At 34.1% G+C, this 27,139-nt stretch overlaps 2 protein-coding genes across 5 annotated transcripts in view; one reads left to right on the top strand and one right to left on the bottom strand.

Annotated features, from left to right (window-relative positions):
* LOC135129218 (homeotic protein ultrabithorax-like) overlaps positions 1-27,139 on the top strand; it is a 543,629-nt gene that overhangs the window by 158,587 nt on the left and 357,903 nt on the right. For 2 of the 4 annotated variants that reach the window (XR_010280528.1, XM_064056358.1), the window contains exon 2: positions 24,410-24,753. Coding sequence is in view for 2 of the 4 variants with exons in the window: in XM_064056358.1 (XP_063912428.1) it covers positions 24,410-24,705 (296 nt within the window). In the remaining 2 variants the exon portion in view is untranslated. Of the gene's footprint in view, positions 1-24,409; positions 24,754-26,324; positions 26,397-27,139 lie in introns of those variants that run through there. The other 2 variants (XM_064056359.1, XM_064056360.1) reach the window with 2 other exon arrangements.
* Positions 6,204-9,781, bottom strand: LOC135129212 (uncharacterized). Its single transcript, XM_064056349.1, has 8 exons — positions 9,212-9,781; positions 8,806-8,953; positions 8,598-8,747; positions 7,895-8,136; positions 7,600-7,836; positions 6,937-7,209; positions 6,736-6,886; positions 6,204-6,672 (listed from the first exon to the last, which is right to left on the bottom strand). Exons 1-8 carry the CDS (start codon positions 9,212-9,214, stop codon positions 6,212-6,214), a joined length of 1,665 nt encoding a protein of 554 aa, XP_063912419.1. The 5' UTR covers positions 9,215-9,781; the 3' UTR covers positions 6,204-6,211.

A 27,139-nucleotide genomic window follows, 5' to 3' on the forward strand; every position in this document is an offset into this window, starting at 1 on the left:
TCCCTATAAATTAGTTTGTTGTATGTGGCGCAACGTTTTAGAGCGTGAACGTGTGAGTTCGGTCCAAACGTGTCTGTGAAGAAGTGGCTGTTATGATGCCTCCTTACTAATTTCGCGAAAGATGGTGGCTGGCTTAAGTTCAAGACATGTTTACAGCCCCGGGACTTAGGTAAACTTGTAAAGTTATGCGCAACACGTAAATACCGCGCTAGTAAACTACCATTTGGCTTTCATTATGGGCACCCCCCTTCCACCACTAAATCTTTGTTTTAATTGCGGCTATTAATTACGATCACAGTTTATCTTGTGCGAGTGTTGGTTGCGTATGAATTAGTTTTCAGGAGCGAACTAATTAGAAGAAAGTCGATGTATCACCGGGGGGCCCTCCGCTCAAAATGGCTGGCGTTCTGACATGGGAGCTGCCCGCTGTTCCAACAAGAACTGTGATTTATTGCACCACTCATTTCTTTCTTGGACTTCACCCCGTCCATGCCGAGCCGTTTTACATACACCCACTTGGAGGCGCTCTCACGCCAGAACAACGAACCGACTTTAGAGATTTTCTACATGTGTCGCCTTTTTGTGAGAGCCGAAGTCACTTATTATGATGGATAGTCATTGTCGGTTCCTCTAAACGCCTGTTTATGCTCATTAATGGCCCTTCTACCCGGACGGAGAACATAAATTTTCGAATAATAGAACAGACGATTCCGATCATAACGAGCCGATATGCTGGATTTTCACGAAATTGCCTGCCTTAGCGCCACACAAGGAAGGCACGTCTAGCCAAAACTCATTTTTTAATTTGGTGGATTTTCTACTTTCTGAGGTCAACAAAAAACTAATTATAAAATTTACACACCTGCATTTTTTCTTTGTAGTTCTTTTTTCTTCTTCTTTAAATGGATATTTTAATCATCTACTGTCTTCTTGTATTTTTTTGATATTCTGAGATTGTTCTACGTTCATGACGAGTAATAGCAATCACGGTTTTTCCCCAAACGTCAAAAAAGTCCCTGTTTTTTTTTATTGTTTTTAGACAAAAAAAATAGTCAATTTTGTTATACCTAAATAATGAAAAGCAATTTAATGAAAATGTTAGAAATCTTCAAAGAACCGGAAGACCAAAAAGTGTTACAAATGGCGAGAACTCCTTTAATATTATGTTAGACTTCACTGCAGCAATTGGTATTGATTAAACCACAATATGAGTATAGAGGCTCAGTTCAAAAAATACTCAAACGGGAAAAATATCACCCATACAAAATCTAATTTTGCGAAATGATGACAAACTGACTAGGTCAGGATGCCAACTTTATAAACCAATTATTATTTTCTGATGTGTCTACTTTTTGTTTGAATGGGCATGTTAATCGCCATTACTGTAGATAGTGGTCCAATACAAATCTACACTGGATGGAGGAGGTTCAGTTATCCCCAAAAAAATAAATGTTTGCTACGGTATTACTGGTCGCCTAATTGTAAACCCCTTCTTCATTAACAGAAATTAAGACAAATACCTTCAGCTTTTGCAACAAAGTATTATTCCTTGACTTATTAGACTAATATTTCCCAACTATGAAAACCAAAATTTACCTGCAGAGTCCATCTGGTTCCAACAAGATGGGGCACCGCCTTATTTCGGACGTTAAGTACGGCATTAATTGAATGAAACTTTTTCTGGGAGGCGGATAGGACGAAGGAGAGCAGTTGAGTGGTTGGCTAGGTCACCCGATTTAATCCCACTTGACTTTTTTCTGTGGGGTTATGTAAAAATCGAGTTTATGTTAATAGACTACAAAGCATCGAAGAACTCCAAGAAGAATATTAAATGTGATTGCTGATATCCCTCCTAATATTCTAACAGATTCATGTGAACACTTTGTGCAACGTACGTATTTACTATTGCCAGGAAGTAGGAAGTAGGAGAACATTTCGAACATTTGTTGTAAATTTTTTTCAATAATGTAATTTTTTATTTAAATTTTTCAAACAGTTTTCATAACAGTGCATTCGCTATTTAGAATCATTAAATCCAAGTATTGTTATTTCTAGAATATTTTGTAAATTATTTGGAAATTTAAGTGGTTACTTTATATTTTCAAACATCTCAGCAGAAATTGACAATAAATTAATCAGTCGATAGTTTGTTTACCATCAGATTTAAATACTGGAATTACATCAGCGATATTCTAATTATCACAAAAAGAAACTGAATTCGTTGAAGCAGGAAATAAACGTGTTGAAAATGCAATAGGTGTTTATCACAGAGTTTTTAAAGATTGTAGGTAGATTATCTGGTCCAGCACCTACACTACAATTAAATTTAACAAACATTGCAAACTAGTGCAAACCATATTACAAGTAATGTGTACGTTATTCATGTAAACAACAAAAATAATGTCATGGCCATCTGATAAGTCACAAGTTGTTTTGGTATGAAAAACAAAAAAAAAAGTAGCAAAAACGTTAATATTATTAGTGTATCCACTAATATTACAGTATCATTAAAAATCATGACATCAGATAAATGATCAGATTTTCTAAATTGATCTAATATAATTCCAGAAGCTCCTACAGATAATTGTGGAAAACGTACTTAAATTGAGTTCATGGCAAGAGTTCTAAGTATTTGCAGGGGTAGTGAAACACAACCCTATTTCACTTGACACAATACCGAATAATACTGATTTTACTACAAACTTGTTTTTATAAGTGAGTTGTAATTATGTAAATGTGGCTTAATCGTATCATTTTTTGCTCCAAGTCCTTCACATGGACGTTGACCGCCACGTGTAACTTTCCCTTAGACCCAACTACCTCTCCATAAATCTGTCCCATTCCTCCGAATGCGCGTTAGATTAACTCACCGCTGGCACCAGACAATCCTAAGTACTTTTCGTAGTACAAAGCCTACACAGTAAAAAATGTAGAGTTGATCCAACTACAAAATGTTGCTCAAATAGGTCCACTACATCTTTTTAGTTAATTTGACCACATGGCTTAAAGCAGTTTTTTACTAAATTAATTTCGTAAAATTTAGCAATGCCTTTAGTTCAAAATCAGTTGTTTTATTGTTAAGTATTCTACTTACCGTTGTTTAAATTAACATTATCGTAGTATGAATACAACTACATTAGCCTATGGATTAGAAACATTTTTGATTGTATTGCACGTTTATATTGTTGCTCGTACCATTTGTTTTTGCAAACATATCTGCCACTAACTGAATTTTTAACAACATAAGCTGTTGATTTTGCAAGAATTATCGTGTTCGTTTGTTTTTGCTTATAGTTAATAACCATCTAGTTTGTGGTCTTTTGACAAGCTCGAAAGTGATACATTATCAAATTTGCTAGTTATTTTAACCAGTGAACTTGGTTCTTCTAACAAAATAAACTGGTTGTACTACACTTATTCTGATGTCTTGGATGTATTTTGGCATTATCATTTTGTTAACTTAACAGTTATTTTGTTACTTTTACATTTTATTGTAGTTAATGTTCATGCCCCTTGTTGGTTACTTAACTAAGTAATTTTGTTCTTCTGACCAAATTGTATCGCCAAATTACCCACCCTTGAAGTCCCAATGATTTAATAATAAAACTCATTTATTTATATTTTTTTATTTTCATATAAATACAATATACATTCATAGAAAACAAATAGATTTCCCGAATTAGGTTTTACACAGATAACAAATTATTGTACATTTACATTTATGATAATATAGAATACTTAGGAACAATTGCATTAATATTGCTACCAAAAGGATGATGTAACTCATATGAGACAAAGTGATTTACACTTTTCAAGTCAACAATTTCAAATATTGTGTTATTAGGGCTGCGTATAATGTAAGCTTGATAAATCTCGTTAAATGTAATTGTATCCCAAGTCGTACAAATTAAATATGGACTATTATTAATAATAAGTAACTCAATTATCTCGGAAAAAAGTGGGTATTTTTCATCGTGTTCTAATGTAACAAACATTTTCTTTTGGAAGAAAGTACTGAAGGCAGTTACCGAATTTGTAACAGTTACGGAATAATTGTCTTCAACACCAAGTATTGAATCAACAAAATGTTTTCATGAAACAGAATATAATTTATTTTTGTAATTAATTTGACTGCATTTTCCGTATAATGTTTGATAACCTAAATTTATGTTGTTCCATTGGTGCCATATGTGCTCCTGATGTCGAAAGCTCAGAGTTTTGCATAAAGATTTGTAGTTTTTTAACTTGGTCACGAGATTTTTAAAATATCCATGTTTGGCTTCAAAACGCATGCAACACAAGCCTATTAGAGGTCCCATTTTTAAGATTATGTAAGGATAATGTATCATGAAATGATGTTTGGGTGTTAAATTAATATTGTACTCTTTTATAACTAATTCATGATGTTGCCTAATTAATTCCTTTAGTTCAGAAACACTTGCTTTTGTATTCACTGTAGAAAATACTATGTTAACAATTTTTAGAATTAATTGAATAACTTGGTATTTTCTCAGGTGTTGTTCGGATAACGATAGTATTTTATCCGAAAAAATTAAAGGTATGAACTTCAATAAACAGAAAGTCTGTGCGGCACGTTGGCCTATAGAATTACCTAGTTTATCAAGACTTATGGGGCTTGGTTTAGTACACTGATAATTATGTCCAAAATTGAAAGATTTTATTCTGTCATTAATATCTTCGAGGGTTATGATTTTTTCTGAAATAAGAAATTTGAAAAATAATTTAAGTTCCAGTTGTATAACACCTTCTAATAAGTCATGCATAATGTCTACAGACTGATTATTACATAACTTAAATTGAGTAAGATTATTTAAGGAACTTCGGAATTTAATGCCACAGACCGTATTATTAGATCTTTTCGAAAGATCGGTTTCCTGTTTTAGCGATCTACAATGTTGTTCATACATAAAATCACTTCTTAATAAACTTTCATCTTGAATGGCTCTACTTTGTGCGTCTGTTTTATTAGCAATGCAAATGCGGCAATAGTTAGTTGAGGAAAAAGATTCTACCATGCCAAAAATTTGATTAGCACCCAGATTGTCATGACTAAGTGAGACAACTGTGCCTTTTAAAAATGTCTTTGCAACGTCATCATAAACTCCTTGCTCTTCTAAAATTTTAATATCTTTAACAATGATATCTAGAACTGAGTTCATGCCAAATTTCTTTATGTCATTGGAATAGAATAAAGCAACTAAATGAATATTCTCCAAAACTGAATTTAACTGAGCGGGTAAGTTCTTTATCATCATATAAATTGCTCCAATTTTGTGTCCTCCCGTTTTGGATCCTAATGGATTTACCGTATCAAATTCATCGAAGTAGAGCTGCAGCTGAAACGCATGAGGGTTTTCTTTAAAAAATGCACTCTTTCGGAAAATACTTCCATGTGAAAATTCAGAAAGAATGTTGGGGTGACTTTCTTTGGGTTTTTGAAATAATAATTTTCGAAAAGAGTCATTTTTTAAAAGGAATTGTAATGTTTTTAAAATTGGAACATACATAAAATGACATGACATCAGGATTTGTTCGTAGACAAACTTTTCCTTATTCCATATTTGGTCGTATCTTATGCCTATTGGAAGTTCAATAGGTTCAACTATATGTTTTTTAAAATACAACTCTCTTTTATATTTTGTGTTAATATCTGAAAATGCATTCTGAACAGCTATGGTGCTACTGATTCGTGTATCCGAAATTATTTTTAGTAATTTTTCATTCATTTCTAGGATATTTTGAATGGTCGAGTCTGGTAAACCCAGAGAGTATAAACTCGAAACATATGACGCACAGTAATCACTTAACAATTTCTGATTAGTATTTGATGTTAGGTTACATCCAAAATCAAAATGTTCGTTAGTAGATGCAAATATTAACTCAGTTTGAGTTTTACAACATTAGAGATTGAAGAACGATCCTTATTAATTTTGTGTGTGTTACATTTTTGTATGTGTCTCCTATATCCACTAAAAGTTTCATATATGTTGGTACAACTAAAGCATTTTAATCTTAATTTTTCGTTATCGTACAAAGCATGCACCTGTCGTAAATGTTTCAAAAATTTACCTAACGCTAACTTACTAAAGTACATAAAAAACAAGAAAACATGTTTAAAACTAATATAAAAACTAAAAAATACTTCTAAAATGTTAACACAACAGTGTAAAAATGATATTTAGGTATTTCTTTATTCAGATTCATCGCTTGATGGCGACATCAAGTGATCCATTTTAGTTCTCAACCAACGAATTCTATCGGATATTGTCTTTACTTCTAAATTATAAAACGCATTTTGAACAAATTTATAAAAATACTCTAGAGATTTCTCAAAATCTAAATTAAATACAAAATGTACTTTAAAACAAAGATCAAACGCAGTTATTACATTTTGTTCAGGAGAAGGGATTATGTGTTCGTCAAATACTACGTAATATTTACTTATTGCAGCTTTGGATGTTCCAATTGCCAGTATGAACGGTTGTTTGGATGGTCTTTCCTTCAAAATAGTAGTGAAAGGTATTTGCATATCTTTAAATATTATAAGTTTGTTTGCAGCTGTAGCGGCACTTTGTTTTCTTGCATTTTTAGAGCTAGTTGGGGGTAACAAGTAAACCAACATTAAAATTGCATTGGTACTTGCATTCCAATCTGAAAATAAAATATGTTAGATACATACCTCTAAAAGATAAAATCTTTTAATTAATCTGGTACCTTGGGGGTCCTTATTTTCTTCGTGTAAAAACTTTGTGTTTATATTTGTTGCTGTTGTTGTGTATAGTTTTTTAATTATGGAAATATTTTTTGAAAAAGTTTTATGAAATATATCATTTTCAGGAAACATTAGAGAAAATTCCAAACTTATCTAGAAAACAAAATTTCAAATAAATTAACAAAAAGTATTTTCACCCTTACTAAGCCAGGCGTATCAAAAAACCTGGGAAATAATTTATCGATATCTTGTCTGTGACTGTTTCTAAAGTCAAATGTCTGTCTTGTACGTTCAAAAATATCTTTTATCTGTTCCTGCGTTGCTGCCTTCAAAAACTCTATGGTTTCTTGAACACTCTCATCATACTCATCACTACTGACTGTGGAATTCTCTTGAATTGTAGAATTTCCTTTTTTCACTTTTTTATCTCTAAAAACAGTTCGTAAGCGGCCAACGATGAATCCCCTAAATGCTTCCTAAAATATTGTTAATAACATGGAACAATTTATTATCTGTAAGGACCCAATTTAAAGTCGGATTTGCGATAATCACAAGTCGCATTGTATCGTAACTACTGTCATCGTATCTCCCATGGTAACGGAGACTTGCAACTATCGCAAAATTCAACTTGAAATTGGCTATACTAAATAGACGGTTATACTAAAGCTACTGCACTAGATCGGCAGTACAAGTTGATGTGGTGACCTTAGAATGTACAAGGTATCTTTTTTATTGATAAATATGTGTAGTTTGAATAATTTGTCATGCATTTTGAAATGTGAAGCTCGTCGTTTAAACTTAAATAAATATAAAAAGACACCCTGTATCCTAACATTTTAAAATACGCACGATGAAGGCATACTTACATATCCTTCGTCAGTATGTACATCTTTCAATTTTGGGAACAGTGTTACTATGCATTTAGCATATTGTGTTCTCGTTTCAGCAGAAGGTAAAGTATTGGGGGGCATAAATTGTAACATATGATCAACTGCGATATGCACCAATCGTATCCTATGTTTGTCATCTAATGTTCTATTTTCTTTATAGTAGCTGATTAGTTGTTTGCCCCAAGCATCAGATAACAAATAGTTTTTGAATTCCTAAAACGTATCATTGGTGATACATATATAGTAACTTGTTACCATTATAACGACATACGTGATCAGTTAAATTGTGGTATGAAATTGATGATGTCTTTAGTCGCTTCTTACCAGTAGGGGAAACTATTAATGAATAAGAATCATCATCTTCATCGAAATTTGAGCAGATATCGGATGGTGCCGGGGACGTAGGCAAGGACTGCAAAGTTTCCGTACTGGCACTACTAACTCCTCCGGTATATGCCAATGAATAGGTTGAAAAGGCAGGAGAATTTATATTTCTCTCCGTAGGCAATTGTTCTAAAATTTTAATTTTGATGATTAATGGAATTATTAAGAGTGCAAAAACGAGCAAGCACTATTTTTCCTACTATCGATTAAAAAATACTGCCAGTAATTTTAAACATTGACTATTATTTATGATCTGACAACTTTCTAAACTATATCTACTATACTGATATATCTTTTTGAGTAAAATATTGCAATTTTAAAAGTTTTAAATGTTTACCACCATAAACTCTTTGTCTCTGATATTTTTTTAAATGACTGAAATTGCCTCAGTTTTACGTGTTTTTTGAGCAGAACACTATTTTGTATTTCCATATAGGTACATATATAGTGCAAAGGCAAATGGACCAAATACTCTCAAAGCAATTGTAAACTCGCTAAGCGATTGGAGTGGTACCTTTCAGTATTGTTATTTAACACGTTCAATAGTTTACCTTATATAATGTCTAATAGTTTTTAAATAATTAAAATACCTAAGACTTCATCGTCCTTTACAAAACTCAGTATTACCCCTTTGTTGGAAATGTTTAAAAAGTCGTTTATAAAATCCTCGTTTATTATAGCTCCATCCGAATCACGTATGTTGAAAGAGGATCCCAATAATTCTGGGAAACACTGAGAAGCTGAAGTGTATTAAATTAGGTATATATGCATTACTTTTTTAACGCAGATCATACAAACCTTTAAGTTTAATAGATTCATAATTGCCGCTAACTGAAGCCCATACCAGTGTTTCTTTATAACGTAATCTTACATAATACGTTGTGGATGTGGAAGGGCACGCGTTTATGAAGGTATTTGTAAAGTCGATTTCGTAATTGTTATCAGTCTAAAGAAAATATTTTCATATGAGATTGAAAGAGAGGGTACTTTGGTATAACACAATTTCAAGGTTAACGTATTGGTCCAAACCCAAATATCGCAGCTTCAAGAAACAAAGGAGCAAAGTGGTGCGTAGTTTATCGTTCATATGTCACGTAGCATACAGATTACACTAAAACATGCAATATTTGGCTTTGGCACCGATTAAGCAATTGATAAAAAGGATCCCCATTTAGTTATAAAATAAAACATTGTTAATACTTACCATTGTGCAATCTTTTTGGAAACGAAACTCCACGCAGAGCCCAACAATGCACACACAATGCACCGAATGCTGACGCTGGAGCGGGAAACACACATACCTAACTCATTCGTGTAGTCGAATTAACCCGAATACAGTTGCAAGTATTAATTTTTACAACATAAATGGGTAGTTCAGCACTTCCCGAAGTCAGCGGCACTTTTGTATGTGCAAGTTGACAATATCCAAGTTGTTGATTTCACTTGGCTTAGTTGTGAGGTTGGTTGATGCATTTTGTTAAAAACAGAAACAAAATGTGGTTCGAATCAACAAGTAGGATATTTAAACTATCCCGATTGGGACATCTATGAACCGGAGTAATTGTATGTCCACTTAATTTGCGAATGATTGAACACATGCAAGTTGTTGGTTTCATCACTTGGGTTCTGTTAAAATAGCAGTGGTATGTTATTGCATTATCAAAAATATCTGCATTCAATGAACAACAAAAGAGTGAAATGTAGCCTTTACCAAATGAAATTGTACCATGTTGCTTGTGATCTAAAATTCTTGGTCGTCCATTTACCAAGATTAAACAGTTAATTTAGTCATAAATATTAGTTGTGGGAGCTGTTCCCTTAACAAAACACAACAAAAAGTTAGTTTCACTATTACTAACAATAATGTCCAATTTACATTCAGAAGGGCAGAAATGTACCGTATCAGTTGCGAATTAGTACAAACTTTTTCGTTATATGAGCAGCTCAAAAAGGACAAAAATATAATTGTTAAAACAACAGAATGTAACGGGAAGTCAACAATATTCCGATCAAGCAAATTTTTGAATTCTAAATTTTGCTGTTCCGACAGCAATTTAGTGTTAAATTTAACTGCGAATTATTAACTAAAACTGTTGTTGTAGAAATTAACAAATCATTTTTTACTGTGTACGTTCAAGTTCGGTTGATATCAGATACATGCTTTAAATATATCGTTAAGAATAGCACATTCATCTCTGTCACGGGGGTAAAGCGGCGGAGCCCAAAGACGCGCCGGGGTGAGTTATGGTATCCGAGCTCTTGGAATGGTTGGGGTGAAGGTGCGTAGGGGGTGGGTGGTGCACGTCGGGATGGCAACGGAAACAGAAGCGTATTATGGCTGCCAGGTCAGCATGGCCCATGAGGGATTTTCGCACAGGGTAAAAGCCATTATGGATTCTGACGGGCTTCTGATGAACTCGCTGCTCTCACGCCGTGTTTACATGTAGATGCGGAACGCTATATAGTTAATTAAACAAATCAAATCAAGTTTTACTTGCTTTCTGCAGGAGGGTTTTAACAAAAAGAGGCAGTTTGGAGTATCTGTATAATGTCTACATATAACAGATGCAGAATTAACAAAAATATTTACTAATTAAAGAATTATGAATACATATTTTTAAATTCGCTGTTCGCTACCCCAGTAAAAACGAACAAAGGAGCAGGACCAGATTAATACATTACTAACAACTGTTGTTTTAGTTTGTTAAGAAAGTTATTAACTTTGTTACCACAAAACAAAAAAAGCACAACTTTGAACATATTAAAACATGAAAAATTGAAAATTGTGTAGCATAAAGTACTGTCTAAACTCTTTAGACCAATTTTTTAATTATTAAAATAGCATTTGTTTGGGTGCAAGACATTTTTAAAAAAACATTTTTGGTCGCTTTGCCAGTTCTTCTCAGTTTAAAATTGATAAAATTTTGAAGTTGTGGGCTGAATATTAAACAATTCAATTTTAACCCTGCATTATTTTTGTTTTTGCTATAGTTTTATGGCACTTTTTTGGTTTAATTTTTTTCTGTGGTAGTTCTTTCAAGAACCGCTTTTAATTTCTATTCAACTCCTTCATTGCCTACCTCGCCTGTCACTATTATCGTTCTGTTCCAGCCCTTTCTCCCCGTTCTTATTTTTCTTTCATTTCGTGATTTTTTGTATCGAATTCATCTCCCCCCATTGTTGTTCTACATTTTCGGCTTGAACCTTTTACAATTTTGAACATTTTCCCAAAAATATGGATGCCAAGGGTAAAACGTATATATAACACGGATATATTTTAATCAATGATTTATCATGCTGCGTATAACCTTAAAACGTTTACAAAATGTTGTTATGTTTGATTTTTTTCCAAAAATCTGGATGTCTGGGGTAAAAATTCAACACGGATTCATAAATCATACGTGCAGGAGTTTCTTATTTTATAAAATTTAACTAATATTTCCTAATGTAAATTTTTGGGATGACGTCATCCTATTATTCCTAGGGATGATTAGCCAAATTTTGGTTTTACTATCTACACAATTGGTTTAGTAGTTTCGGAAATTATCTGTTTAATAAACTTCCGGACAAACGGCAGACGGACGGAAACGGAAGACCTATTTTTTCGCACTTTCGGGGTTAAGAAAACATGAAAGTAACCACTCGTCCAATGGACCCGATTACAATACTTCCTTAGCTTATACTTGGTAAGTAATATTATTCCTAAAAGCAAATTTCACAATTTGGTTTTGGAATTGGCGAAACGGACTGTTTTGGAAGTTTGACAAAACATTGATGGTGACGGTTACAAAACAACTATTAAAATTTATTAATTCACCCCCTCTAGGAAATTAGTGATATCATGGGAGAAATTTTTAAATGTTTGCTTCGAAATGCAACGTTGTTGGCGCATTAGCAGCACGTACATTTCTGTTTTTTAGAATTATTATCCATAGAGGACCAATCAAAAATTGTTTGTCTAGTTTTAAGCTCTGTTACACATTTTTTACTTATCGGTCGTTTTGTTCTTGTTTTTAACAACTTCATTGTTAAAATAAAAAATAATTTGAGTTGGCTTTACTTTGATATTTTCAGTTTGTATGACTGGTTTGTGAACGCGGCTATCGTGTTTGCTCTAAAGCTAAAATTAAGTAGCACTCTCGGAGTGAATGTCGACGTGACGATTAATTTCAATTCGAAAACATGATACAGCATGTACGGACGTTTACAAGCACAATACAGTCAACTTGAACTCCGTTTTTATTTGCTCGCACAGTGTTTGCAATATACCGATTCCGGTGTATCGGAACGTAAGTAAATAAACGCTCTTTAATTAAACAAAATCTGGTGCGAATCGTTCGTTTTTTGCGCTCGGGGGTGTTGTTCTGCAATTAACCAGCACACGTTTATGAGGGTCAGGGCGTGACCGGACGGAAGCAATAGATGGTCAATAACTCAGCGATTCCGTGTGTGAAGGGAAGCACCGCAAAATGCGTAGTGCACCCCAGATGTTTCTAGTTTCGGTGGTGTAAACCAGTGCCGATGGCAAATACATGATTTACGTTTGTTGTTTTACAACCATAAAAGTCTTTCCTAAATTATCGCGTTGAAATATGTCTAATTTGGAAGCGGGCTGATCTACGCCGTACAGATGTATAGGGCGCTGGGCACACATGTGCTGCCGCGTATTTATGATGGTGGCACCCACCGAACCGCAACGTAACTCACCGTGTGAAAGCTCATCTCTTGCCATGAGCTAATGAGATCCAAGTGATGTTATTAGTTCAAGTCTGAAATCTATTTGAGGTTCGAAGGAGTCGGCCAAAGGCGTTCGTTCAACCAATTAGGCGAATGCATTGCAGATAAAACTAACCAGTTTAATGCTTTTGCTTACTAATTAGAAATATAACGAGAAACAGACATCGTTCGGACGCACGCTCTTTCATTTTTCTCCTCTGTACTTTTACTTCTCCCTCACCGACTATATCAAGATTACAACTTTTTTATTTTTATCTCACCATTGAGGTTTTTCCAATTAAAAGGAGGGCCCCCTGTCCCATGTGGCCCAAACAACTATATAAATGCATTATGCGTCCCTAAAATAAAGAAATGCTGACGGAGCACTTATAGCTTAGACGTATATCACGCTATCTCCAGAGACGTGAATCTTCCACCAACTTTTAAGTATTTTTGCCACTGCAGTTTCCCTTATCCCTATGACGATCTCAGAACTGTTTGTCCGCATTGAGCTTCAAAACTTGTAAATTTCGATTTTTTGATCCGCGCAATTTCGCCGTAACCCACCAGAACAACAATCACGTTGATTATTGCGTCAGTCCGTTGTATCTCATTATAATGGGGTTAGTATATTGCCGCAAATGTATAACACATTTAGTTGTAGTTAGTCTCGTGTAAACATGCCCAATTCACGAACAATACAAAATTATGGAGCATCCCTGCAGTCACATTGATTCGGTAATTGTGTTTACATCACGCCACCAGTCTATTCGTTGTCGGGTCCGCAAACTTTACTGTCCCCCATATAAACTGCCAATTCTAGGGTTAGTTTGCGAAGTGGCTGGTAGTAAATAAAATTACCCGCCAATTAACCGACCGCCATGTCTCAGTCAATCTCACTTTATTAGCTTTGATATAATTGATTTTCTTGGGAGCTCTGCAAGAACGGTCCAACTTCTAATGGTCGTGATGCTTTTTTTGATAGTAGAGTCTATCGAATAACGTTTCAGGCGTTAATTTATGAAAGTGTTGAAAGTACCGACGAATTAAGACGTTTGATAAGACGAGTTAATTAAAAATCATCTGACAGTTGATACGATGAAGACCATCTTTCACTTCTAACAAGTGTCCAAGAGAAACTTGTTTTCACCGCGTTTAAAGAAACGTGGATCATATCACTGCACTTAAGATGCCTGTTTTTACTAATAAGAAAGCATTTATTTTAAAGTTCGTAACGACTAAACTTTTTTTGTGTGTAGCTAAATCAAGTCGAAGTTTCTACAACTTCAGTTATTCACCCCTACTAAAGGGAAAAACGAAAACACGAGAGATGAAATTTTTGTTTATTGTTTTTAAAATTGTCCCAATTTTTGTCGTTTATTGACCTTCAATTACCTGCACGTACACTTAAGTTTGAAAAAAAAATAGTTACTTTACGACAGAAAAGATCATGTTTAGAAAAAAAAGTAGTTTTTGTATGCTGTTTAATTCATTTTCAATTAAAATCTAAATAGCAAAATTAAAAGAAAAACTTTTCCACTAAAATAATGATGCCCACTCACGTTTAAATCAAAGTCAGTACATAAATCGTTTTCTAAAGTATTACGTGGCTTGAATGTTAATAAAGTATTGAGTAATTTTCCCTCAGAAAGGAAATAAACCACTTACAATCACACAGTTTCAAAGAAATACCTACCGTTATTGTCGTAGAATAATAATTGTTAAATGCCGAAGAATTAGTAGTCAGAATTGTTTCAAATACCTAGAATTTAAGAAGCACCTTACAAACAGGAGTATTTTTATGAAATGAACTAAAACTTTTTGTGTTTTTCCTAAAAGCATAAAATTTGAGTTCATATTACTAAAGTGAGCCAGAAAAAAATGCTGGATTTACATTTGACAAAATGTCCCAGCAAATAAGTTCTACAGCAATATTCGGTAATAAGATAACAAGTTTATTAAAATTTCTAGTATAAAATTAACACTTCAACGGTTTTTACATTATAGATAAGGGTTTTAGCTTCTAAACCAAAAATTAATGAGGAATTAGATATAACAGGATTATTTGGAGGAACTACTAAATTCACCTTTTCTTATGTGTTTTTGATGTTTCAAAGTACGCAGAATACGAGAAACTGGTGACGCTTTTCCATTTTTCTATCTTCTGATTTTTTTTTTCCGGAACCACAATACCGTTTATCCTGAAATTTTCAGTAAAGTTAATTATTATCATAATGGTGGTAGCTAGAACAATGACAGTAATATGTTAATACACTTTGTTGCTGAACAGAAAACCCCTTTTAGCAGTGGCGGCTCGTGACCTTTTGAAATGGGGGGGGGATACAATTTGATTGATGAATTAAATATGAAGATATAAAACAGGCTGTTACCAATTAATAGACGAAATTGTGTGACGGAATAAATACAAAAATACATTCAAGAAAAGTAAAAAAAGTACTTGTCACGATACCTTTGGTTTTAAATGATTACTGAGGAGACACAAAAAACAAAACAATTTATTATTTTTTTCACAACCGCACATCCACAAAAATGTACCATGCTTGTTATGTCTATTAAATAGTTATCTATGAAAGTGTCTCGTTTTGTCATGAACATTTTTTTTTTATTAATAAGTCGGAAGTGGGTCTCCCTAAATTTTTTAATAAAATTTTACGGTCGTAAGACGATTTTTTATTAAATATTCAGCTGAATTCATTATTTTTATTTAAAATCAAACAATTTCACTCACGCAGAATGAAACGGTAATCCCGCAGTTGAGTTATTGGTAGTGGTCACTGTTCGAGCAGGACCCGATTCCAGCTGAATACAGCGACTAGACGCATGGTTTCCATGCATTGCAACGGTGTAAACAAAACGTCTAAATGGGGCATGTCTCATATATCCAAGACACAACATCTTTAGATTAAGTTTTGATTCATTTTATACAAATGAAGCGTGACAAAAAAATTAGTTTTGATAATAATTATGTCGAGTGTGTTTGTAGACGTTGTAATTTGGGGAGGGGGGCATGTGCCCTTGTACTTCCGGCACCGCCGCCCCTGCCTTTTAGAGCACAAAATAAAAAGTATACATATTATTGTATTCTGTTAACATGTTAACAGCCTACCTACTCATAAAGGTCAAAAACAAAATAAATTATTCCATAATTACAAAAATTAAAAAAAGGCTTGTGGTAAATCGGAAGCAGATATTATTCAATCGAAAACTAGTGTTTGTGTTATAGAATCTATGATGATCAATAGAGTTAACATTACCGTGGCTGCTCTCATCTAATTCTCTTGATGTATACTAGGTAATTACGGCTAAATTGGTAGCTATCAAGCGACACGGCAAAAAAGTCTGAAACATGGTGTTCAATGTTCTGGAAAATGTTGTTTCTGTAAGCGAGTATGTTTCAAGCATTTTAGCGAAAAGTATGTAACACTTCATCAGAGAACGATTATTGTTTTCAGTAAAGTTGTAGTAGTTTTTCCTGTTTTCACAGTATTTGGAAAGGTATGTCATCTAAAAGCTAGCAGCCTGTAGCAAAGGCAATTCAGTTTTTCAGGAACTTATAGTAGGTACATTTTGAAAAAGAGAATTTGTGGATACTAGTATAAGTAATAATTTCGGAGGCTTCCACGGTCGGAATCAATACATCAGCGTTTTCCGGGTTGGAACCGTGTTAATTGAGCCCAAAAACTCAATTAACATGGTTCCAACCCGGAAAACGATATTGTACTTGTATAATAAGTATTTGCAGATTTTAACAATCACAAGGAAAATGGGATGAATGGGCAACTTCTGGGTTATGAGTGTTTAATGTACATTTAAGATTTACGTTGGAAACACTGTTCAAAAATAGTGTTTTAATCCCTCGCCTCAAATCTGGTCAAAACTGATAAGAGCACCAATTGTAAACATTGCATAAATTTTAGCTGTCCCTTTTCCAATTTTAAAATCCATGTACCTAAGTAAAAACAAACATAAAAATAAAGAAGTCAGAAAGTAAACGTGTAATAATAAAGAAGTTACACAACGACAGAATTTTATGTCGCAAAAACTTTGCAATATTACGAAAAACCGTATTTCTAGATATTATTTTGTAAATGTGTCTCAGATATAACACTGTTATGTTATATGTTTAACTCCATGAATTCTAATGTTGTAAATAATTATTGAAATAATTTTTAAGGTAGTTCGTTTCCTAATTCATAGTGAATCGGATGTATTTCCGCATTAAATAAGCATACATCGGGTCATCGACCATGCCCAAGGAGCGAAGATGACCGCGGCACGGTTATGGTGTCCTATTAGTGAACGCCCGACCTGGATCGGAGTTGAGGTTCTCCGTTTTGTTAATTTTTTTTTTGTAAGAATACTGATGAAACTATCCCAAAAAAAAATAACGTAATAATAATAGAACATTTGAAGTGGTTCCAAAAATTTTCTGAAAATTTTTATCAAAAAATGTTCTCCCAATGCTGTATTTTTTAGTTTACGAATTGAAAATAGATTTTACATAGAACAACAGAACACTTCTGAAACCAGTTTGTCAACTTTGTCATTCTAAAAATGCCTACATTTTGGTATAACTAAAATGCATAAAGTTTTCTGTGAGTAGGTACTATTTAAAAAGCTAATATACCTATTTGAATTTCAGTTTGAATGATCAGATATTTGTGCTCCCAAGATTTATTTGTAGGTTTGAAAATAAAAAGTAGATGTAATGAATCAGAAATTAGAATAGAAAAAAAAAATTCATATTTTACAACGACGAAAGAATGAGCCGAAACCAGCTTGATAATTCTACATCAATTTTGTAGCCACTTGTCTAGTTGCAAATTTCTTATAATGAACTCGTTTATTCGTCTTAGGGAAAGAGACATTCCGCCCTCCGGGCGATCGTCTGGGGTGGCGTGGTGCCCTTCCATATATTTTTATGAACATACGCGGCATTATATAGGGGTGCGTAGGCCCGTTATCCAATTTAACACAAACGCGCACCCCAAATTTACCGTGCTGTAAATAACTTAGGCATGTCGTGGAAGTAATATTACTTCCACTTACTGTTGCATGGCGAATAAGAAGAAGGGTAGAGGATCCGTCCGAATGATTTGTCGTCGTATTTTTGCGACTGCATGCAGGTTCTCCGGGACGAATTGCGAGGGCCGTTGGAAAGAGTGGCGGCTCCCAATTAAACCGGGGGCATAAATCGTGGAGCGAACGCGCGCTCGCAAAGATGGACGGCATCTGCCGAATAAGCGAATAAACAGATGAGGTTAAATAAGTTCCGGAATATCGGGATTATATAACTTCCGAGGCAAAAAGTTTGCTGCCCTGGGGCTAAGGCGGAAATTTACTGCTTCTGTTAAAAGTTCGGATGAATTGGATGCGAACAAAAACAATGACGCAGAAGATCGAGACGGACTTACGAAATTACCGATGGACAGACCGACCACCAAATGACGCGTGATAGATTCGGTATTCCGAAAACGCCAAGATTGGTAACAGTTTTGCGCTAGTAGAAGTTTTTGGAATAATAATGCCCGGTGACACTTTAATGGACCGTGGATAATGGCGGACAGAACGGCCTTTATGAAGGGTCCGGCATAGGTAAACAGATAAGGGAACTCTTTACCTTTGATGGACTTTATCTTTTCATTGCACGATACATCGTGTGCCTGTGAAACTTATCTCTTCAGTAGTTGGGTTCCAAGTTCTTAATTATTGTAATAGATGGCTTTTTTGTAGGTGGTGGACGGACACTCCTTTGTGCTCTTTTGTTATATCGATAATTTACGACGTTTTGTCTTCTATTTTGTCGTAGATGAACCGGATTCTGACCAGAACTAGGTTAGATCTACACCGTAAATGTAAATCCATAATCTTGCTTAATCATTCATCAACAGTTTAATCGCTGAGTACGTCGGGGTAATTACACGCCTTGCTCTTAATGTTTCGCTAACCACTTCGTTCTTTCATTCCCATTCATTTGAAACTAATTTTCTTGCTTTTACATGGCGGCTAATTCTGGAGATGCGAGATAGGATTCATCTTAAAATTATTCGGAAAGTGCTTGACCAATTACGGATAAAATTCTAAACGAACACTGTTATTACAAGAATGTAATTATACTAGAGAACCTAGAAGTAATTATATACACTAGTGTTAAGACTTTCATATATGAAACCGGTTGGCTGCTTATTTTTAATGAACTTCGAACCTTCTAAAATTTGGTTGAATCTATGAGGATATTCCTGTTTTCCGCCATAGCGTTGATTAGAAAAGAAACTCGAGTTGTTGTCCTAAACATATAAGTTAATCAGGTCAGCATGCAATCTTGTTTTTCATTAAAGAAGGTAAGTTTCGGTTTCATAATATTCAAAAACCACCTAACGAAAAAGACAGATTTTTGCATGGCGACTTAATTTAAAAGGAAGTCTGTGAAGACATGGCAACTACAACATTGTGTTAAAATTCCTTTTGAAATCTGCATAAAGTTTGAAATGTTTAATGGCACAGTATATAATAGCCATTCTTGGATAAATGGGTGGTCCCTCTAGATGACACCCTTTCCCATAAAATTCTTCGGTATTTGCAAATATTTACCCAGGTAATCCTCGGCAGAATAAGTGGCTTCGTCGACCATCCCTTAGCCTAAACCAATAGCACGCAAGCATTTGTGGAGGAGGTTGCGGTCACGTGCATCTCATTATCCAATTACGTTTATGGCTCATTTCAAGTCTGAAGCACCGGGCAAACTTGGGAGTGATTTGTGATCGCTTCGGAAAAAGTGCGGCTCGTTGAAAAAAGTTGAACGATGGGATGTTGCAACCTGTAGGTTGATTATCCGGTATCTTGCAAATAATAATTATTGATTCTCGTGCAGTGTTAGATATTTGCGATGTTGATGGTATCTCGGCCGATAGATATTGATGGACCAGCGAGCACCCGTCGATACCGTCTTCATTACCTTCGCCGCATGTTCTCGTTTTACATATCTCGATGCACGAAGATTACTAAACGACTTTTAATGCGTTAACTCATGCTATTAACGAAATATGCTCCGCCATGGCAATAAAACGTATTCAAGTAGCCCCAGCGTCTAGGGAAATATCTCAATCAGCCTCCGTGCACGCAATTATCGATTGCCTCGTAAACATCGCCAATTCTATGCAAAAGCTCCCGATAAATTAATACCATTCTTATTAATATACGAGCATACGCGTTCGTTTATCCAGACAAATACACCCATAAATAACCCACGGCTTCCAAACCCAGGAGATTAATCGTCGAGACTTTTTGAGTTATTTCGTTGTCGGATGAGTTATCGGAGGCGTGACCTTGGATGATAAGCCTTTCTAGAGATTCTTTCTACCTGGTGTTCCATCTTCTTGAATGACGGATTTTTAAGAGGAAACCGCGGGGCGTCTACCTGTACGCCAATGGCGAGCACTGGACGGACTCTCTTCCACTGGGACGACTTCCAACCGAACTAAGTTAGTCGGGTTAATATCGTGCAGAATGCCGACACGCCATCCGGGGTTAATTAATGGCCAAGAAAAAGAAATAGGGTACGAGTTGTTGCTTGGATTTGCTAGTTTTGGCGAGATGCGGTGAGTCTTGTCTTGATAGATTAGAGCGTTGAAATCTCCGGATTCGCGGGATGAAAGCCAACTCGTGACGACATGGCGTGATTTTGGGTTGGAAATTTTCACTTGTGAGTCGTCTTAAATTAATATCATTAATATTATTATTAGATATAATCTACACGTGCAAGATTTTTTAGATTTCGTGCCAGAATTTAGGTTATACGATTTTCATGGCGAATACATTTTGATTTAAAGAGAAATGTAGAGACGGTAAAATTAACGCTAAAAAATTCACGAATCCTACCTAAATAGTTGTGGGCTATACAATTATGCATTTTTGGAAAATTTTATTTGTAAATAAACAGATGCTTCTATTAAGTATAAGCTTGATAGAAAAACTATTTATACTTACTTATTAGGAAATATGTTGTTATTCTTATTTTCTTGTTAAGAATTTTTTGTTTTGTTTCAATAATTAATTTATAGTCGACTGTCTTATTTTGTTTTTTTTTTTTCAAAGTTTGCAAGAATTTTGATTGATTTCGTAACCAATTTACATGGTATTAAAATGCCTTACTTAATTGAGTAGATAATAATCGATCAAAATGAACACATCAAACTGTGGGTATACCTACACCCAGGATGTTTCATATTAATACTGTGATCGTCAGCATTTCTCATTTCTTTTAGAAAATTAAGACAACTTTTTTCCATTAATTATTATTATTTTTTTTTTAATTACAATAAAGTATTTATTTCGTGTAACAGATTATGTGAAGAAAAATTCGGGTAAATAGTATCTGAAAGGTCTTCAACAACGTTCGAATCTTTTGCCATAGACCTAAATTGATTATCCTTAAGAAAAATCTTACTTAAATAACAAAGTAACAAAGGATACCACCATACATTTTTTAGTAACTCTAGACAGATTTTTTGTTACCAAATTTATTTTGTATTTTTATTTATGAAACGACAAAAATAACTAATAATAATAATGTAATATTTGTCCATAGTGGGAAACTAATCATAAATAAACTTTACAAGATAACATCAACAAAATGTATTCTATTATCAAATATTCTTCATTATTACACTACTGGAACTACATAACTGTCTGTGTAACTTACTAATACTTACATTTATTGAATTTTATGAAGAATCCATTGTCAAATGCTTATGAAGTCAAAGTCGTACACAGACTGAAGCTTTCGGTGTACTATATATAAATATTAATTCTGGCAAACACAGTGTAAAACCTATGTGAATTTCTTAAATTGGGACAGCGAACATGAAAATACATTTCATATAATAAGTTTGGACATTTAGTTATTCCGTGTATTAATTTATGTAGAGAAATAATTGTAATATATTGACGCTTAAGATATAAATTTGGTAAATTAAATTCATGAAATAATAACAGATTTTGGGGACAATCTATATCTATGGATAATATCTGCACTTTGTATAAAACAAATATTTACAAAATTTTCTATGAAGCTAGCTTTTCTAGTGCACTTATGTGAGTACCATAAGATCTCCTAAGTACACAAAGATAATTTAGGTAATTTTGATTGTTTATACATGTTAAAAATAGTTAACAAAGGCTCAGTGCTATGAAAATCCCTACTACCACTTATACGATACATGACAAATGTAATTTAAGTGTATTACGAAAAACGGTAATAATAATAATTCAGGATTCTTAACAATTCTAAATTCTAGAAATTCACAATCTCTCAATTTACATACACTTTGAGCTATTTTTAAGTCATCAGCATATAAATTGTAATATATTGTAATTTGAGAATCATGAAAACTGCTTTGATTTGTCAAAATTAAATAAATCCATGCCGATGTAGTTGATTCTTGAAAAACTTGAAATGTAACTCGAAATTATTACTTACTAGCATTATCGCATCAAAGTGAGCGCTGACTTTGCCGCCTCGTCGAAATAAAAATTATAATTAGACTATCAAACTAATTGTTATTCAATGGTGTCGTAGGGCGAGCGGCAAAATTAGTTTTTAATGTTTCTATTTATATTATTATTATTGTTATTATTATATGTACGAGTACGAAAACATAGGTGTCCCGTTTCCGTCCGTCCGTCTGTCTGTTTGTCGCCGTCTGTACGAATTTGTCTTAACATATAATCTCTGAAACTACTTGACCGATTGTTGTGAAATTTTGCATGTATATTAGGAGTTGCATCTAGATAGTAAAACGCTTACCATCTAGTCATCCCCACCAACAGTGTGATGACGTCACCTCAAAATTGTACACAGTAAATGGGTTTTAAATTATGTAAAATAACATATTCCTCCACGTGTAGTTTATGAATCCGTATTGAATTTTTATCTGAGGCATCCAGATTTTTGAATTTTTTTCTTAATATACATTGTATTATTTGAACAACACGATACTCTAAACATGTTTTAATTTCTTGTAAAGAAATAAGAATTTTGCAGTTAAGCTTGGTTCACGGCGAATAAAAAGAAACCATCACAATAGAAACAGGGCGCGTGGGCGGGGCTTATATTTTGCCTTTTTGTTTTAATATGTGCAGACTTCTTTTCACAACATGTTTAAAATGGAAAATTTGTGTAAGGATGACATCCAAAAATGTTTTCAAGCATTTTCCACCAAATCTTTCTGTTTCTTTATTCCATCTTTGTTTCAGTGGTCAAAATTTTCGTAGGAATCATAAAAGAAGAGAACATCGCGATTTAGTCACCAATATCCTGGACAAACACAATTAAGAATTAACATGAGCATTAAAATTCATCATTTGTTGCGTAGCCATTTTGATCGATTTTCTCACAATTTTGGCGATTACAGCGAACAGCGGGGAAAATGTTCTCACAAAGACATAAGGGTAATGGAAGAAAGGTACCAATGCCGGTGGAATCGCAATGTGATGGCAGATTGCAGTTGAATTTTACAAAGAGATTGTCCTGATCAGAAATATTGTAGAATATCCCGCAAAAAAACGTTTTTCTTGTTTTTTTTTAATCATTAATTAATAATAATGTATGCCTAACACATATTAGCAGTTTGATTTAAAAATAAGTCTTAAAATAAACAAGGTGCATTTTTCTAGAACAAGAGTCAATTCGGCAAATATAATATTTTTTTCGTATTCAGCAGACTTAAAATATCCTGAATCGACTCTCAAAGTAGTTGCCGCAAGACCAGTGTTCCCGGTGAATCGATCATATCGTTGATAAATGTAACGACCATAAGTGGTCTCAAATTGCAACCTTCAGCTACACCGCAAGATGATTGAAAAGTTATCCATCTAAAACCTTTATGCTCTACATATTTACTCCTATCAACGATAATTGTATAAACAACTGAATACAAACCCTATGAGTGTAATTTATTAAGTAAAATGTACAGATGAGGGATTCCGTGATCTTTAGATCATGACGTGAACAGTGATCGTTCTCTCTCAGTCACGGTGATTTGTAGATCACGTTTTCGACAACCCACTTTACATGACAAGCGGTATGATATGAAAATAGTGATTGGCTTTTTTGACTACGGAAGATCGAGGATCACTTACTTACCTATTAGCTGAAAATGCCGATGCATCGTGAATAGTTATCACTACCTAGATGTTATCCCGAATTTTAGAGCAAATTGTTGAAAAGAACATAAAACCATAATTTTCTATTCTTAGTTTGTCAAAACGTGTCACTGTTAGGTACCAACAGTGAAAAACAGATCACGGTGAAATATCATTCATCTTTAGGAAAATTTTGTTTTAGAATGTTCCAAAGAATAGTTTCAAAAAAGTTGCAGAAATTTTGGGTCTGCGGTTCGCGATTTTTGATTTATTCTAAAGACTGTTCTATAAGAACAGGACAGACTTTTGAAAACTTTCACTTTTGTGAACTGAAATGACAATATTAATTTTGGAACTGTGAAGATTTTTCAGTTTTCAGTCATCAACACATTACACCTCAAGAGTTCTTCTTTTCTTCTTTTTTTACAGAAAGTATCTACTATAGGATGATGAGAGAACAAAACATTTTTCTAAATATCAGTTCATACTGACCCTAGTATTAATTTTTTTGTTTTCGTTTCAGGTGCGAATGGCCTTAGAAGGAGAGGCCGTCAGACGTATACCCGGTACCAGACCCTGGAACTGGAAAAAGAATTCCACACAAACCACTACCTGACCCGGCGGCGGCGGATAGAAATGGCGCACGCCCTCTGTTTAACAGAACGACAAATAAAAATATGGTTCCAGAATCGGCGAATGAAATTAAAGAAGGAAATTCAAGCCATCAAAGAACTAAACGAACAAGAAAAACAAGCACAAGCTCAAAAAGCGGCGGCAGCGGCAGCTGCGGCGGTGGCTTCTCAAGTGGACCAGAATTAGTGGATTACTTCGGTGTTGTTGGCGGATCAACATAATTCTTAAAACAAGGTAAGTTCTTAGCAGCTCGTTTGCAGATATCTAAATATATCCGGTGTAGCTCTATTCAAATACGGGATTTGTGGCTTCCACTTGCGGTGGACTATTGAAACGTGCGAATGGGATAAGAAACCGCAACGTTGTGTAATAATAATAAAGGAGGGTGGTTGTGTCAATAATGGATTACCTTCAATAGGAGACCATCGAATGACTTTGTTTACAACGAGCTGGGGAGAGGAGAAAGCAAGATGGCAATCAAACCCGTTGTGGCCCCGGTTTACGACTTGACAAAGAGATGATAATTCTCGGGGGTGTTTTCATATGAACGGCTTCGTTTTTTGGGGAAATTAGTTAAAGTCGGAATCATCACGAATAACCACACAGTAAAAAATATCTACAAATTTTCGTCCAAGACTTTCAAATTATTGTTGCTAATTGCTAACCAACCAATTTGAATAAGTAGGACACAAGTAATTAATGCAAGTTTAAACTTGAGTTCAAATTAACACAAACGTTTCAAAGACCGTTTTTCTCTTAATTTTGACTGCCCATACATAGTTCCATGATTTTCTTCTCAAAAATATTCTATGTACCCCAATATACCTATAAGAAACGCGAACTTAAAAGTAGGTACCTATAGTTTCCTACACAAAAAAACAGTTGTTTTATTCAAGTTTAGATGTGGGTTTCCTTATACTAAAACAAGAAATAACGGGTAGACACCAAGTTTTATTTAATTTGAACAAGCCCTCCGCAACCCATGTGTTGATAGTGTCCATAGTTTCACTACTTTTATTTAGACTCTTTCCAAGTGATCGAACGAAAACGTGGTCAAATTTTCACGCGTAAATGGCACTTTAGTTGAGTTACTGGGGTTAACTTGCGGTTTATATAACATATTCGCCACCATACTTTTTTGCTGTGTGGGGGTTGTTTGGGGGAAAAATCAATACTCCATTGCCGATGTACTCGAACGCACCTAATTATCATTATGGACCGGCCCTCTTTCTCTTTAAATATTCAAAAATAAGACCAGTAAATATTATAAAAATTATCTCCCCTCAAGAAATGCCGGCAAAAAGAAAATTAAGATAATTGTGTTTCCATTCGGCTATTTGTAATGCCTCTGAATTTATGTACGGAATTTTAGTGTTTAATCTTCGAGTGGAGAAAATCCCCTTGCGTAATTACTTGGCGTGAGAGATGGCGCCCCGGTTGCATTCTGGCAAGCGTTCCGTTCTGCCATAGAGTACACCCCTCCAATGTTTCATAATTGATCAATTTAATTGCATTTCTTACACTATAGAAAATCTAACTTGGGGCATTCATTTGTTGGGACCTCCAGAATTGTAATTAAGAGAGAGACCGAATCAAATAATTAAGCTCTCGGCTGGGAACGGGGTGACGAATTGGAGCTTTATTTGGGTTTTTAAACCGTATTTTTTATTATTATTTAAAACTGAATGGGGGAGCTAATCTAGTGTTTCTGTAAACAGCTTATATACCTAGTTTTTTTTAAACAAAATTTTTTAACCCTTTAAATCTAACGACGAATACTTACACAATTTTTGTATTATTTACAGCTTAAAAGATCATAGTTAATTGGGCTACAGGGGACCGAAGAATAGTGTTTGTTGTTTTTAGTAAAGCACAACAAAATTTCATAATATTATATCATGTTTCTTTTGTCTTATCTTAAATTATCATAAATTTTGATTGTTCTTTGTTAATACATAGTTAAAAGTTTGCAATATTAAAAGCGTGTAACGTATGTTTTTGTCCATTTTTTTCTGTGTAACTAGCAAGCGTTTTTGCTAAGTTTAAAATTTAATAATAAACAAATAAAATATGCCTATGTATTTTTTTACTGAGTAAACGAAAGCTGTGAGTTTTGTAGATTTAAAATTATTTTTTTAAATCTCGTTGAATGAGTTGAATGTAATTTATAACTTTTAGTTTCATAAATAAATATTTTACTAAATCTCTAACGCTGAAATAAATTCGATAAACAATTTTGGAATAAAATATAACAATAAAAGTCGCAAAATGGGTTTAGTTTTTACACGGTACTACCTATGTACCTATATTGTTGAAAATGCTATACAATCAGCAAATAAATGTTTGAAAGTCTGGTTTTAACAGGAATAATAATGATTAAAATAAAGAGAAAAAAATTATATATTTCGAAAAAAAATTAGACGTTGCTTCTAATGAATAATGAGAGAATGGGTTCATAGAGCACTCACAAGAATATAATTATACTTAAAACGCTGTACGTACAAGATTATAATGACATTACATCAATTATACGCTGTTATAGATCTGCATAAATCGTGCTGATAAGATCTAAATTACATACTGTAAATTTTGTTCTTTTTTGTTTACACTGTGGAATATG

The sequence above is a fragment of the Zophobas morio genome, unplaced genomic scaffold, assembly GCF_036711695.1.
Source record: "Zophobas morio isolate AGI-343-1 ecotype UQ-CSIRO unplaced genomic scaffold, CSIRO_AGI_Zmor_V1 ptg000014l, whole genome shotgun sequence".
NCBI lineage: Eukaryota > Metazoa > Arthropoda > Insecta > Coleoptera > Tenebrionidae > Zophobas > Zophobas morio.

Bases quoted from the DNA above. Each gene is read 5' to 3' on its own strand.
- LOC135129212 (XM_064056349.1), bottom strand. The intron at 6,887-6,936 runs GTAAGGGTGAAA...TTTGTTTTCTAG, and splicing joins TTTTTGATACGCCTGGCTTA to ATAAGTTTGGAATTTTCTCT. The intron at 6,673-6,735 runs GTACCAGATTAA...TTTTATTTTCAG, and splicing joins AGAAAATAAGGACCCCCAAG to ATTGGAATGCAAGTACCAAT.